Consider the following 15,512-nt stretch of genomic DNA (forward strand, 5'->3'; position numbering starts at 1 on the left):
ATTGGTTGTCTCCCATACCCTGACCTGCAACCAGGTATATGCCCTTGATCAGAAATCGAACTTGAGATCCTTTAGTGAGTGGGCTGATGCTCTAACCATTGAGAAACACTGTCCAGGACAATTCTGCTATTCTAAAACAAATTCCATTTTGCTTATTCAGTATTGCTAACTGAAATCCTTTTCTTTGCAGGTCTATTTATAATAGGTTGAGTTGAATACAGTACTTGAATATTTTTGTACTGTCTATTATGTGATAGAAATGATTTCTGAGGGCCCTAGGGATTTTGTAGTGGATCTTTCCTGAAGCCTCCTACCTCCGAATAGCAAAAGCTCTTGGCCAGAATTTGATAGAGTTTTTGAATTAAGGGTGGTGGTGTTCCCAGTAGTGAGTGGGGCTGAAGTAGTATTACTCTCACTCAGAATGTGTCATTCCTGCTTTCCTGCCCCCATTTCTTATTTTTTGTTAATCTTTACCCGAGGATATTTTTTTCCATTGATTTTTAGAGAAAGTGGAAGGGAGGGGGAGAGATAGAGAGAAACATTGATATGAGAGAGACACATTGATTGATTGCCTCCTGCACATGCCCCAACTCGGGCCAGGGATTGAGCCTGCAACCAAGGTACGTGCCCTTGACCAGAATCGAACCTGGGACCCTTCAGTCCACAGGTCAACACTCTGTCTGTCCACTGAGCCAAACAGGCTAGAGCCCCAAATGCAGCTAAGGTCCCATTTCTTTTAAGGTACCTATCCTGAATGAATTTCCTCTCTCCCCCGGGGTCCAGCCTGGCCTGGCCTAAACACACACTTATACCCCAGGTTCCTCTCAGGATTCTCTAAGGCAGTGGTTCTCAACCTTCCTAATGCCGCGACCCTTTAATACAGTTCATGTTGTGGTGACCCCCAATTTCATTGTTACAAATTGAACATAATTAAAGCATAGTGATTAATCCCCAAAACAGTATGTAATTATATATGTGTTTTCCGATGGTCTTAGATGATCCCTATGAAAGGGTCGTTCGACCCCCAAAAGGGGTCGCGACCCACAGGTTGAGAACCGCTGCTCTAAGGCAATGGTTTGTAATTCTGTTTAAGCAGTAATGCTGGTGTTTTGTTTGTTTTTTCTCCCTAATTAAATTATGTTAGAACCCTAAGAAATAAAACAAAAAGAATCTCTCATTCAAAGGGCAGAAAACAAAACCACTGCTCTGACCTTTATCCTTCTTTCTTCTTCTTCCCTTGATTATTCCATCCTTATGGTGTGCTCAGAAACAAGAGACTTACATTCCAGCCTACTGCCCAGAATTGCAGCCCATTGCCTTTGAGACACATAGTTGTCTGGGTCTTGGTCACTCATTGTCAATTTTTTCCTGCAGGGTTTTCAGTCAATGCTTCATCAGAGCGACTCAATATGGGTGAAATCGAAACTTTGGATGACTACTGAGCACCTGCCAGTGGACTGGCCTTCCCTCTCCTCTCTGCTGACCATGGATTCTTCACCTTTGGACACAACACTTACCATTTACTCTTATCACTCTGCAACAAATCACAGAATCCATCATCTCAGGCTTTCTCTTCTAGCCTTTTGTGTCCAAGATCCTTTAAACCATTTCTGTTGGTGAGCATCTCAGACTGTAGATAAGTGGACCAGACCCTGTGTCTCGGGGGTGGCAGTTGGGATTACTCTCCAACAAGGCTGATTTTGGGCAGCACGTGTTTACTGTGCCGTGATTTCATCTACTGTCTCCCAGAAAGTGTGTTGGGATCTGCCAATAGCAATTTTACTTTCTCTTGTCATTTTTTTTCCTTTTGTTTTTCTTCTTCATTTTATTCCCCCAATAAGGGCAAGGGGTCTACTGGTGCAATCATGAAGAGAGTTAATGGTAACAGACATTGGCCAGCTACAAAACGCCCATGGACCATGACTGAGTGTCCGACAGAGACAGTCAGCGCTCTGCAGTCTGAAGGTCACATTGCTAACTTTGGGATTGCATCAAAGAGGCCCTGAGTCGGGTGGAGTTTAGATTGGATTAGTTTGATGTTACACACCCCTCGCCTGTTCTTTCTGAGCATCCTTTCGGAGGAAGGATTCATGTTTTCTTCATTAGATAGTGACTTCCACGCAAGCTGACTTCTCCCCTGGCATACTCCAACCTGATTGGACAAAGGAGACCCTGTGGCCTGGGAGAGGGACTTATTCTTAATTTTTCTTTCTTACAAAAACTGATTTTTCCCATAAATATTTTTACTTCAGAGGACTAGGACCAGTTTGTTTTTGGGCCTTTCTGCTGAAAATTTGTCTCGTTTAAGAGGCAGCTAGGATCTTTACCATATGTATGAATTTGTATAATTTCATTTTGAATAGGGATAAACTTTTGCATCAGATAAAAGCTCGGAAATTCATCTGGTTCCTCAGAGCATTGCGTGTGTGTCTTGCTGTGGCCCTGAAAAGGTTTTGTTTAAAGATTCTGGAATGGCAAGTCGGTTGCCTTTTCTGAAAAAAGAATATACAAAACCTGACCATCTGTAAGACCTTCATCCATGGAAACCACTATACAAGAGAATGCAGTGGGATGGAGGGACGGGAGAGGATGGGAGAGAAGCCTGGTGCTGGCTTCTGGTCATGGTCTCCCCATACCCTTTCCTTCAGATATAAATGTATTCAAGCCCTATTTATAAACCAATACTCTTCCTGCCTCCACCAGCCCCCCCCCCCCCCCAACACCATCTGGAATTGCCAATCACATTTGGTCGGGAGCCATTGGACCATCCCTCCCTGTGCAAGAAGTGCTGTTTGGGTGGCTCCTGGTAGAGCACCTTTTCTTCCTGTTGTTATTGCCTGAAGAGGCTGGAGTTGCTCTGAGAGCGGTTTGGTTTTGAATGATTATATTTGGTTTCTATTTTTATTATTTTGGATCACTATTCTCCCTACCCCTTCTTGCCTCCCTCCCTCCTAAACATGTACAATAACTATACAGAGACTGCTATAAACTTGTATATAGTTTTTGGATCAAATAGCATGAGGAGATGGGGAACCATTTAAAATTGAGACTCCTGCTCTCCTTTGCTTTGTAAATTCAAAAGTGGGGGGGGTGGGGGTGGGGAAGAAGAATAGTTAAAATGTTTACAAAACTTTAAGCTCCCTCGGAACTTTTGCCAGTGTGGAGGAAAATAAAAAAGAACTTAAATAAAAGCTGGTAGTATTCTCTCGCCTTGTCGAGGCTGCGCTTTGCACAAAGTCGTTCTCTTGGTGCCATGGAAAAGCTTCGGTGCTCATGTGAGCACCAAAGACGTGGAGGCATCCGGAGCTTTCTCTGCCAGGCTGTGAAACACTGGCTGGTTCTTGACTTGAAAATGTAGGGTCAGGATAAACATGGGTAAGTTTGACCAAAAGGCTTCCTTTGTTTGTCCCTTCTGATGCCCCATGAATATCTGCTCCTCAGCCCTCTCCACACCTTCCAAACCAGACTCTGCTGTGTGCTTGCTCAGGGAATAAATAAGGGGTGGGGGAGGCAGATTAGAAGGTACAAAGTCATTTTAGTCATGGAACATTCCATGTGCTTAACCAGGAGCCTAGCTCCTACCTGTGGAATTTCCCACTTAGTGGAAGAAACTGCTCTTTCCTAGGAGTTCCTTTCAGTTCTCTCTCTCTAACATTCTGATTTGCTCACTCTCACTTCCAGCTGCCATGTTCTTATTCCTTTCTATAAAAGTATTTGCAAATTATCTGAACTCTTTTCTGTAAATTTCTGAACTCTTTCTGAGAGTTAAAGTATTTGTTTTGTACACTGTTTGCTTTTAGTTATTTTAACTTAAGAGATTTTAAAAACATACCCAGATAAAATAGTTTTAATTATGGAGACTTTCCCCAAGATAGTCGGGGCTCGCGTTACTGTTGCTGCATAACAAATTACCCCAGACTGGCTTACAGCAGCCCCTTCGCTTTGTTGTAGTTTTGTGAGTCGGGACTTGGGGAGGGTTCAGCTGGGCAGTTGTGTGTCATCTCCTCTTGCATGCTCAGGTGTCTGCCGAGCTGAGGCGTAGGAAGGCCCGGTTAGGTTGGCAGTCAACATGGCTCACTTGTGTGACTGGCAGTTGGTGCTGGCTGGTGGGTGGGAACTTGACTGAGTTATGGCTGAAGGAACTTCGTGTCCTCGCCAGCACGGTAGCTTCAGGGCAGGCAGGCTCCTTGTGTGACTTCCCCCAGAGAACCAGGCAGAAGCCACAGTTCACTTCTGTGACACAGCCCACTCAGGTATCAGGGACTGGGTACACCCCACCCCCTCCATGGAAGGAGTGCTAAGGTCATATTAGAGATGTGCGAGTGGACTGGAGAGACCGTTGTGACCATTGGGGGAAACAGCTGTATAAAATGAGTTTATACATATACATCAAGGAACTTGAACTTTCTCCATTGGCTCTAAGTTGAGGGCTTTTTTTTTTTTTTTAATGGGGTAGATATTAGTACCTCTGGCTTTATTTTATACTAGAGGCCCGATGCACGAAATTTGTGCAAAAGTAGGCCTTCCTTCCCCTGGCTACTGGCACAGGCTTCCCTCGAAGCCCCAGCTTCATCCGGATGGTTGTCCAGAAGGGATGTCCGGTCTAATTAGCATATTACGCTTTTACGAAATTCATTATAGATAATGAATTTCTCTTCGGGGAACCATTTTATAAATATATAATATAGTGGGTATTATTTTAAATACATTAAAGTTGATCAGGTAGAGGAATTAAAATTTATTTTTTACAAAATGCTCCTTTCTACACTATTAATAAAAATAGAAAGACTGTGTATGACTGATTACACAGATGTGCTACTGTGAAATGAACCACCTCCTCCTGTGCGGCCACTATGGGAAATAGAACTTCCCCAAAAGAGCAGCAGGCATGCACGTTCTATAATTTTTATTGATTTTTGAGAGAGAGAAACATTGATTTGTTCCACTTATTTATGCATCATTCATTGGTTGCTTCTTATATATGCTTTGGCTGGGCACCAAACCCACAACCTTGGTGAATCAGGATAATGCTCTAACCAACTGAGCCACACACATTCTAAACAAAAAGGCACAACCACCACTAGCACAGATGGAAGTTGGCTTCATCATTGATGAGTTTCTTGGAACAAAAAGGTAAGGGCTCATCTCTGGATGATGGCTTTGGTCCTGCAGTGGCTGCTGTGACGAGGGAAGCCGGGCACCTGGAAGCAGCTATAGATGTGTGATGTTCAGCTTACTGATGTCGCTGGATTCCTTGAGTGTGAGGAACCTATGCAGCTTTTGGTAGCATCACTTCCGAACTGGGAACCCTAGCCTAGAGGAGAATTTCCCTCCAGGGATTATCAGTGGGAATGTTTGCAACTAAAGAAACCACTGTAGCCATGGTTCACTGCATGGGAGAAGCGGCACATTGATGCAGGGGAATGAGACAAGTGGGCTTGTTCCCTGATGGCTGTCCTGTGGCCTAAGAGCTGGCATTGCCTTCCTTCATGGCTGGCAAGGTGATGACATTAGGGTGGGACTCAGGATCACCTCAATACTCAGTTCAGTCCAGTCAGTCTTCCGACGCAGAGACATCGTGTCCGAAAGATTGTTTACTTGTCCCCCAAATGCAGGTGCAATGGATTAGTTTCCCCTGACAGTACATTCGTTTTTCCTGTGACTTCCTCTTTTAGCATGAGAAACGGTCCTGAAAATGGTCTGTGAGTCAGTAGTAGGTTGGTTGCATATAATAAAAGACAGAGTAGCAATGACTTAACCAAAATAGTTTATTTCTCAAGTGAAATCTGGAGGTCAATTAGGGACCCAGCTTCTTTCTGTTCACCATCCTCTTATGGTTTCCATCCTCAAGGTCACTCATGGTCCCAGGTGACTGTGAGGGCACCAGTGATCATGCACATATTCCAGACAGGAGAAAGGAGTGGGACGAGGCAAAGGGAGCACAGCTCTTTTCAGTCAGCCCCCTTTAAGAAGCTTTTTTGGGAACCTTACCCAACTCTTAATTCTTGTTAGCCAGCTGTAGAGAGAGACAGCTACAATTAGTTGTAGGAAAGGCTGGAAGTCAGGGCGGGGGGGGGGGGTGCTTGAGTGCTTTGCCACCCCAAATTTCACTGTGATCCTGATTCTACAGTCACACTCTCTAGTCTTGTTTTGAGATGGGAGAAGTTTGGGAGAGGTAAATTTGTGCACAGTGACCATGGGAAAGGAATCTTAGCAGACACCCTGATTTGGCCTGTGGACTGAGGACCCCTGGCTTTTCCATGAGGGGCTCAGAACAGGCTCTGGTTTCCATTCTTGCACAGAGCCAGGAACCCAGAGTCATTTCCAAGGGCCTAGCCTTGCCGTGTCTAGCATCTCCCAATTCTACACAGAATGTAGGCCAGTGGTTCTCAACCTGTGGGTTGAGACCCCTTTGGGGGTTGAACGACCCTTTCACAGGGGTCGCCTAAGACCATCGGAAAACACATATATAATTACATATTGTTTTTGTGATTAATCACTATGCTTTAATTATGTTCAATTTGTAACAATGAAAATACATCCTACTTATCAGATATTTACATTACGATTCATAACAGTAGCAAAATTACAGTTATGAAGTAGCAACGAAAATAATTTTATGGTTGGGGGTCACCACAACATGAGGAACTGTATTAAAGGGTCGTGGCATTAGGAAGGTTGAGAACCACTGATCTAGGCTTTTGGTGTGCTTTTAAGGTTCCCTGTGAGTAACCCTGTGAGTGGTGGTATGAGTGGAGGTCCTGGAGTTCAGCTGTCAGATTTGAATGTTGGTCCCACCTACTTTAGGCAAGTACTTGTTTCCCCATCTGTGAAATGGGAATTACCAGGTAGTTGTGATCAGTAACTTAAAATGTAATTGCATCATGCCATGCCCAGCACATAAAAGCTTGGTAAATTCCATTTGCAGACTGTTTTACAAGGGAGAAGAGAGCTTGTGGGAGCAAGTATAGGTACAGTAAAGCATATTAAATAGGGGTGCCCTTCCTCTTAGATGTCTTAAAATTAGTGCAAAGACGTATCCCTCAGGGTTCCAGGAGCTGGGACAATACTTCCAACCTCGCTATTAACCAGTCTTTCCTGTCCTGTCTTGGCCTCAGTTTGCTTGCCTGTCAGGTGAGGGGGTTGGCCCAGATCATCTGAGGAACTTGAAACAAAATCAACCCTGAGCTCCATGTCCCAGAGTCTAATTTGAGGCAATTCCAGCATGAGATTATTTTTAAGTGGCCCCAGTAATTCTAAATGGAGAGCCAGAATGGGGAACCAGCGGCCTAGCTGACCTCTGAGGTTTCCTTTAGCTTCTGCCACCTGAGTGCTGGTGTGCTCTATGTGGGCACTTGCCCACCCTGGTGAGATCCTGCTGACACGGTTTTTCAATGTGGTCCTTGCTGATGCTTGACAAGTACCCTTTGAAGTTCTACGTAAGCAGACCCCAGTCAAAATGCAAGCATGGTGAGCTCATGTAGGGGACAGAGACACTCACATGGATTTTCTGACTCTCTGGTAGCATGAAATTAACCTTTAGGTAGGTCAGTCCATCTTGAAACAGACACCACCAGTTCCCCCTTAGAAAGGAAAAGTTGGTAAAACAGAATCATTTGTCCACAGAACATCCCATATTCTGGATTCAGCAGGGAGCATCTTTATGGTATTGCTTTGTTCACCTTCTCACATTTTCTGTACTTGGTCAGATCTAAAGACTAAATTCAGGTTCTCCCCTCCCTCTCCAAGAATACTAATCGGTGGTGTGGTGTACACCCTGCTGCACACAGTGGTCACACTAGCTGGCAGTATTGTCTGATTGTCCCATTTTTACTTACATTAAATTAACATTCATTGATGATTGTCACCTAGGTCTATTCATTAGTCATTGAAAAGTTGTGACTCTGTCATTGGGGGGGGGGGGGGGTAGGAGACTCTTTTATTTTGAGTAATTTCAGCCTTTTTTAAAAGAAAAATTGCCGGAACGATAGCAAGAACTCCCACATAACGTTCATCCAGATCCTCCAATTCAGTGGTTCTCAACCTTCTGGCCCTTTAAATACAGTTCCTCATGTTGTGACCCAACCATAAAATTATTTTCGTTGCTACTTCATAACTGTAATGTTGCTACTGTTATGAATTGTAATGTAAATATCTGATATGCAGGATGGTCTTAGGCGACCCCTGTGAAAGGGTCGTTCAACCTCCAAAGGGGTCGCGACTCACAGGTTGAGAACCGCTGCTCCAATTGCTAACATTGATACCTCTTAGTAGCTGCAGACGTTATATACCTTATCCCTAACTATTTCAGAGTGTGAACCTTGAAACAAGGACATTTTTACATAACCACAGACAGTGATTAAAATTAGGAAATCGGTGATTCATACTCTTAGTTAATATCCAGGCTTTCGTATTTCACCAATTGTCCTGCTAACGTCTTTTATAAGGAAAACCACCAGGAGCAGGATGCTGTCCACAATCACTCACTGCATTTAGTTGTCATGTTTCTTGGGTCTCCTCTGATCTTGGAACAGTTCCTCTGTCTGGTTTTGCCTTTCATATCTTGACATGTTTTAAGGGGGCAGGACAATTACTTTGTAGTTTGCCTGGTGTTTTCTCATGATCTGATTGAGGTTACGTAGTTGGGCAGGAATACTACAACACTGATGTGATGTCCTCAGTGCGTATCAGGTGCACGTGTGGGTGGGTTGGACCATTACTGGCGATGGTCACTTTAATCCCTTGGTTAAGGTGCTGTCAGCCAGGTTTCTGTGCTGCACTGATTTTCCTCTTTATGGGATACCTGCAGACTAAGATCCTCATCAATCTTTCATCCACTGGTTTAGCAGCCATTGGTGATTGTTGAAAAACTACTAAGATATTTGCCAAGCTTTCCTTTTACATTTATTAGTCAGCATTCTGTAAGAATGAACTTCCCATACACACACACACATGCACACTCATGAACACACTGTGTGTAGGTTACAGTCTGATTCTCTTTTTCATGCACACATTATCCATTTATGAGCCCCTTCGATTGGCTTCTATGTTCTTTTGCTATGTCCCCGTCATTCTCTGAGCACTTCCTTACATTGACGAGATATGCTAGGTTCATCATCTACTTTTCCAGATTTGGAAACCATTTCTCCCTGGAGCTGTGGTTCCTTTTCATGGGGAATGGTATCCAGACCAAAATCTGGGCACTGGTCATGCTTATTGCTACTGGGGTGTCTCCACAGAGAGGCAGTGTATGTGTGTGTGTACACGCATACACTTGTGTATCTACATGTCATAACTTTATCTCTACATTCCATGAGTTCTTAGTAATATCTTCAATTCCAACACACAAGATCCATTCTAATCTTTCTCCTTTCCATATTAATAATTCCTCCAACAATGAGACACTGACTCCTATTATCTTCAGTGTACTTCCTTATTTTTCAATCCTAGAATATGCCAATGTGGTCTCATAATTATTAACCCATACTACTGTGAAAACGTCTTTCTAGCTAGAATTCAGTATTTGTTTACTCTAAAGATTCACCTCCAACATTACAAAAATACAGGGTAGGCAAAAGTAGGTTTACAGTTGTCAGTATATGAAAGTTTATTCTTGTGTTATTATTTACTGATTATTGTATTCCATATGAACAACTGTAGACCTACTTTTGCCCACCCTGTATGTACAAGGTTAATCATGTAGTAATTTCTTTAATTTAGACTTTTTGTCTAATCTGAGAGTACATTGCTATTTTTTTGCTCTTTAGTGTGGTTTATTAATTATTTGAAATACAATTCACTATTTTGAAATTCTTAATTTTGTCTCAAATTTGTCTTTATAAACAAAATCTGATGGAATGATGAAACATGCACTGGGCCTGGCACCTTGGCTCACACATGGCTCCACCTCCCCAGGATGCTGTCTCAGCTGCCCCCTCTTGCCCGTGGGCAGCCTCCGTCTCCCTCCCTTCTCATCCACTGAGATTGCTTCAGGCCAAAACTCTTGTCTACCACTTGACTCTCATAAACTCTCACTCTGGTGAACAGTGGCGTTTGGGTCCCAGAGATTAGTGTCCACATAGTCGGTGTCCAGCGATCCCTGAAGATCTCCCTTCTCCAGGGCACAGTGGCTCTGGTCTGTGGCTGCCAACACTTTTGGGGAAAGACTGTCTGTTTATATTTGTGGCCACCGTGCACTGAGAAGCTGCCTGCCTTCCTGTCCAGAGAGTCTGGGTCTGGGAACTAGGCAAGAGGTTGGTGCTCTGCTCACTGCAGTAAGTGCAGGCTTCCACTCCCCTGTCCATGTTTGTACAGCAAGTAACACATCAGCAGGTCGCCCATCTGTTTTAATCCTGGGGGTCAGAACATTCTTGTGGACACACTGTGGACACTCATTGTAGTGTTTATATCCATCTGATTCCCATTGAAGTCAGTCATCCCATCATTGTCAGCCTTGGCCTTCGGGGAACACACACCACACAACTTTTTAAAGATGCTGGTCGCCTTCCCTACACACCTCTCAGCGCCTCAGTGAGGAAGTCACCATAAATCGACTCCAACATCCCTTCCTTCCTAAGTCTGGCTTCCCTCCTCTTCAGACATCAGGCTTCTCAATCTCATTGAATCCAGGCTACTATTGAGTTTGGTTTTAGTCAAGCTGTTAGAGCTACTTCTAGATGTTTGAGCTAAACATTGAGTTCAGAATCTCTGCTAAACACACCTCTACATGTGACCTGATCTAAGATCCCTCACATCCTATCCATTTAGTCTAATACCTTAGAATTTATCCCACACATACTCTCCAGGTTTTTATTATTATAAATTAGCAAAATCTTACTTAGTATTTAGTTATTAATTTATTGCTAGAATAATTAGCAATTGGTTTAGTGTGTACTGACTTCCTCCTGGCTCAGACTCTATACCTGTTTTCCTTAGTTCTAGTTATGGGTATGGGGACAATAAGGTTGTTGTCAGGGTGAGTGTTGAGAATAGGCATCCTCTTGAAAGGGTACTTAACAGGTGAGGTTATTTATTACTCAGACAAGAAAAGGCGCTGTCTTCACACTGGAGAAGAGCCCGCTGCCTGGGGATTTGTCTCAGTCTACCCAGGGATCCTCAGTAAGACCTCAAGGTCTCACTCCTTCCCAGTCAATGCCGTGAATGTCACCTAAGAGAATTGGCATGGCTCTGAATTCAATTTAAGATTCTAATTCTGCAACACATGCATATTTTGGGCCTGACCTTATGCCCCGCCCATATCTATAAGAAATGAGAGATTCTTTAAAAAGACTAATACATAAATGCTCTAGTTCTCTGATCATGCCCTGACCTTAGAATTCAAATCCTTGAAATTATCCTTTCTGTGAGCACCCAGCACAGTAAAAAGTAGCCAGTTTACTTCACTGTCATCATCACTTCTGTAAGTATCAAGTGCAGCATCTACCTGGTCCTGTAAGCCTTGTTTCAATAGGCACTTGATGCTAAACAGCTGAGCCCTAGCACACGGTGGGCCATGTGTTCCCAGCTCTCACCAGGAAACAGTCCCCTGCAGGTATTTCAAGCAGAAGAGATTTAATATGGGAATTTGTTATAAGGATGCCTGAAGGGGTAATGGAGCAAGAGACAGAAGGCAAGGTTCCTCATCTAATGGTAACTGCAACTTGGAAGTTGACACCAGCCTGGACTGGAGGAGCAGCAAGATAGCTCAGAGGCTGGAGCACGGTCTAGTGAGGCTGCTAAGGTTGGGATCCAGGAGCCTGCACTTCCAGCCACCTCCACCTGACCCGTCACTGTTACTGTAGCCAATGCTCCTGCTGCTGCTGCTGCCGCCAGGGATGCTGTCAGAAATCTGAAGCAGCAGGAAGCTACTTCTCCCCTCCCACCTCTGTCTCCCTGCAGTGCTGCCTATTGGCAAATGCTAGCAGGAAGACCTCAGTAGTGTGATTTGGGGGTCTGACTGTACTTATCAGTATGTTGCTACATTACATTGCAGGGTACAGAAAAATGAAGATGGGACACAGCAATCAAGCAGCACAAATGAGTGAACAGTTAGAAGATGCTCACAGTTAAATCTGTCCCCCAAATCCCAGCTGACTAAATTCGCATATTAAGTCCCTGCTATGCGCTGGGATGGGGCTAGGTCCGGGAAATGCACTGGTGAACACAGCAGTCCCTGCTGTATTGGGACTTACAGGGTGGGGACAGACAACCAATGAACACTTCATCTAAAGATGCCATTACAGGTATCGTGACAAATGTTTTTTATCTGGGACACACACAAAAAACCCTAAAAAGACTGACCACCCCATAGTATGGAGGCAAAAATAATTGAGCAGACCCTTCACAAAAGAGGATAATCCTGTGCTCAATAAGGAAAACTGCTCAACTCTATTAGTCATGGAAATACAACTGCAATGAGACACCACTACATACCCAGCAGGCGACTAGTAACGAAAAGACAGGCAACACCAGGGTGTGGTGAGGATGTAGGGCAACTGCTGATGAGAGTGTAAATGGGAACAAACACTGGCAAACTGCTGGGCAGCATCTACAGAACCTAAACACTGTCTACCCTCTGACCCAGCAATTTGACCCTTAGAGTTAGTGCACATGTTCACCAAAAGACATGTGCAAGAATAGTCATAGGAGCTGTATTCATAGAAGTTCACACCCAGAAATAACCCAAATGGACATAGATAAATAAATGGATGAAATGGATAAAGGAATGGATAAGTTGTGGCATATTCAGCAACAAGAATGAATGAGCTATTGCCACATGCAACGATGTGGATGAATTTCACAGAACGTTGAACAAAAGAGTCATATCATATGGTTTCATTTATTTGAAGTTCAAGTGTAGACAAAACGAATCTATGGTGATAGAAGGTAGAATGGCACTTTGGGGGTACTGACTGGTGATGGGGAGGGGTAGTGTTTACATAGGTGTATATATCTGTATAAAAGTTTATCAGTTGTAAACATAACATTTGTATACTTCACAGTACGTTAGTCCTCACAAAAACTGAGAAAAACAAAACCAAAGCCAAGAGAGTTTCATGTAAATATAAGTATTAAGAAATTAATGTGACGAGTGGATGGGGAGCTAACTGATCAGGACTGAGACCCGAGTGATGATGAGAAGGGAGCCACCTGAGGGGCTGCTTTCTGGGGGAGGGGAGGCAGGCTCAAGCTTGAGCAGGTGGGGGAGGGGAGCAGGGCCAAGGCAAGCCCTCAGGTTGACTTTTTGTTCTAAGAGCAGTGGGAAACCATGAAGGGTGTGAGGTAGGAGGGTGATGGCAGTATTTTCTGAGCTATTGCGGGGTGTGGGGGGAGACAAGGGTAGTAAGATAAAAAGAGAGGGACTTTTGATGACTTTTCATTGTGTGGCTAGGATATCTGAAAGGTGGGGGCTGCTCCCTGGTGAGCAGGGCTGGGAAGGCAGGGCAGCGAAGGCGTGTGTCGGTCATGTTAAGTTAGAGATGCTTATTAGACACCCGTGAAGCTGTCAGCAAGGCAGTGGGCCATGGGGCCAGACCTGGCCCCAATACATGATGAGCATTTAGGTGGCATTTCAAGTCTTAGGCACCTGGGAGAGCAGAGAGCAAGACAAGGGCATTTAATGACATGGGCTTTTCTGGAAGGAGATGAGCGCAGCCAGAGGGTTTGGATTGAAACTGCCTAAAAGTGCTGTGCTTCCTTAACAAGCCCGCTCCCGGCCAGGCATCCAGGGCCCGAAAGTGAGCAGAGCCTGCTGCTCAGTGCCGACAGCCCAGGGCAAGTCTCCTCGCCCGGCCCTGGGCACTGGGCATAGATTCCTGGGCTCAAATACAACCCACTGAAACAGAATGCCCAAGGTGTCTGCATTTTCCAGTTCCCTGGGTGAGTCTTTGCACATGGAGGTGAGAGAGAGAGAGAGAGAGAGAGAGAGAGAGAGAGAGAGAGAGAGAAAGGGAGCAATTTCCTCTTTCCCCTCCGAAGGTGGGGCTGCTCCAGAATTCAGGAAAGCAGTCTGTTCTGTTAGCTCTGCTGTGTGTGTGTGTGTGTGTGTGTGTGTGTGTGTGTGTGTGTTGGCATGCATGGGGGGCGGGCACGGTGTCCCAGGAGGACAGAGTTTGCATTGATGAAAACCCTTCCCAGCCCTTTGATACCTCTTTCCCGCCGCCCTGAAGTTAACCAGCTCAGTCCTCGGTGCATCCCGTTCGCTGGCCACACTCACTCGGCCCAGGATGGCATTCTGTCTGACCCTGCGCATGGCGCTACTGCTTCTCTTCGGGGTCCTAGCCCCTGCGGTGCTCACAGGTAAGGTGCTCCCTTGGGCCCAGGGGGCAGAGGTCCTGCACAGCAGATGGGGCGGCCTCTGGGGCGATTCAGCGGAGGCTCCCATGAGACAGATGGCCGCAGTTGGGAACTGGCAACCCCGGGACAGTGGCCCTGAAGCAGGGCCAGGAACGTTAGCTGCTTGGGGGACAAGGGGGTTACTCCTGTACCTAAAATCTGAAAGCTCCCAGGTGTAGGAGTGAGGAGGGGGCACCAGGCCCAGGGTAAGTGGCTGAGAAGCGAGAGACCCTGGGCCCCTGGACAGAAGACCTGGACCCTGCCGTTTACTTTTCAAACCCTGCATGCCTCTCCCTGCTGGTTTTCTGAGAAGTCTTTCAAGAGCGAAGCCCCAGGTGCTAGTTCTGTATCAGGAAATAGTGTTAGTCCTGTATCAGGGGGAGTGCAGGGCTAGAGACTCCTCAGAAAACTGAGGATGTGGGACTCAGGCTCTGCACGGAGGCCATAATGTCTGGGTCTGGTGTCCAGCGAGAAGGAGAGTCACGACAGGCTTGGGCGGCAGCTCCCAGACCTCAGCCCCAGCTGGGCATGGCTGTGGGGCCCCGAGCTGGGGCTGGCCCAGGCTGGCTTCAAAGCCTGAAAGGAAAGGCACACCTGGGTTACGGGTGGGCTTTCTCCTGGAAGAAAGTGATCTCTGCTGCCACGACGTAGCCAGAGAGCAGTGTTTCAGAGCCCCGGGCAGGGGTCCTGGAGCGAGACCCTCCCTGCAGCATGGGCTCTGGGGGAAAGTCCATGGGTCTGTGGGGGAGGCAACTGGAGAGCAGGTGAGTAAGCAGGGCCCCGGGGAGAGCCGCCTGTGGGTCTAGCGGTTGAAAAGATGATGTGGAGGCACGATGAGCTGGGGCCTCGCCTAGAGAGCACGGTAACAGAGACAACGCAAGTGATGCGGAGAGATACGAGGTACGAAGAGGAAAATAGAGGCAGAGAGTCAGTCATATGAGCAGGATGCAGGCGGATATTGCTAGAAAGTTAGTTTTAATACGAGAGAACACATAGGTCCTGGCTAGATCACAACCTAGCGAGTACATCGTGCAAGTGACTACACGAGTGACCATAAGACGACAGCCTCGTGTTTAGCATCACCGGGATCTCACTTTGCCTCACCTCCTTCCACATGGCCTACCAAGAGGGACAGGCAAACTCCTCTCAGGGTTCTGGCTGGCTGTCCTCCTTCCTGC

At 45.8% G+C, this 15,512-nt stretch overlaps 2 protein-coding genes across 11 annotated transcripts in view; both read left to right on the forward strand.

Moving 5' to 3' along the window:
• Positions 1 to 3,206, forward strand: part of GIGYF2 (GRB10 interacting GYF protein 2) — a 130,358-nt gene extending 127,152 nt beyond the window's left edge. For 7 of the 10 annotated variants that reach the window (XM_014463783.2, XM_014463807.2, XM_023762438.1 and 4 more), the window contains one exon: positions 1,375 to 3,191. In XM_014463783.2, the coding sequence (XP_014319269.1) occupies positions 1,375 to 1,442 (68 nt within the window). In that variant the 3' untranslated portion in view covers positions 1,443 to 3,191. Of the gene's footprint in view, positions 1 to 1,374 lie in introns of all 10 variants that reach the window. The other 3 variants (XM_014463811.2, XM_014463817.2, XR_002831661.1) reach the window with 2 other exon arrangements.
• The window catches only part of SNORC (secondary ossification center associated regulator of chondrocyte maturation), a 17,770-nt gene continuing 3,762 nt past the window's right edge, over positions 1,505 to 15,512 (forward strand). Inside the window, exons 1-2 of the mRNA XM_023762499.1 lie at positions 1,505 to 1,616; positions 14,169 to 14,298. Of these exons, the coding sequence (XP_023618267.1) occupies positions 14,226 to 14,298 (73 nt within the window). The 5' untranslated portion in view covers positions 1,505 to 1,616; positions 14,169 to 14,225. The remainder of the gene's footprint in view (positions 1,617 to 14,168; positions 14,299 to 15,512) is intronic.

The sequence above is a fragment of the Myotis lucifugus genome, unplaced genomic scaffold (genome assembly GCF_000147115.1).
Source record: "Myotis lucifugus unplaced genomic scaffold, Myoluc2.0 scaffold_3, whole genome shotgun sequence".
NCBI classification, from domain to species: domain Eukaryota; kingdom Metazoa; phylum Chordata; class Mammalia; order Chiroptera; family Vespertilionidae; genus Myotis; species Myotis lucifugus.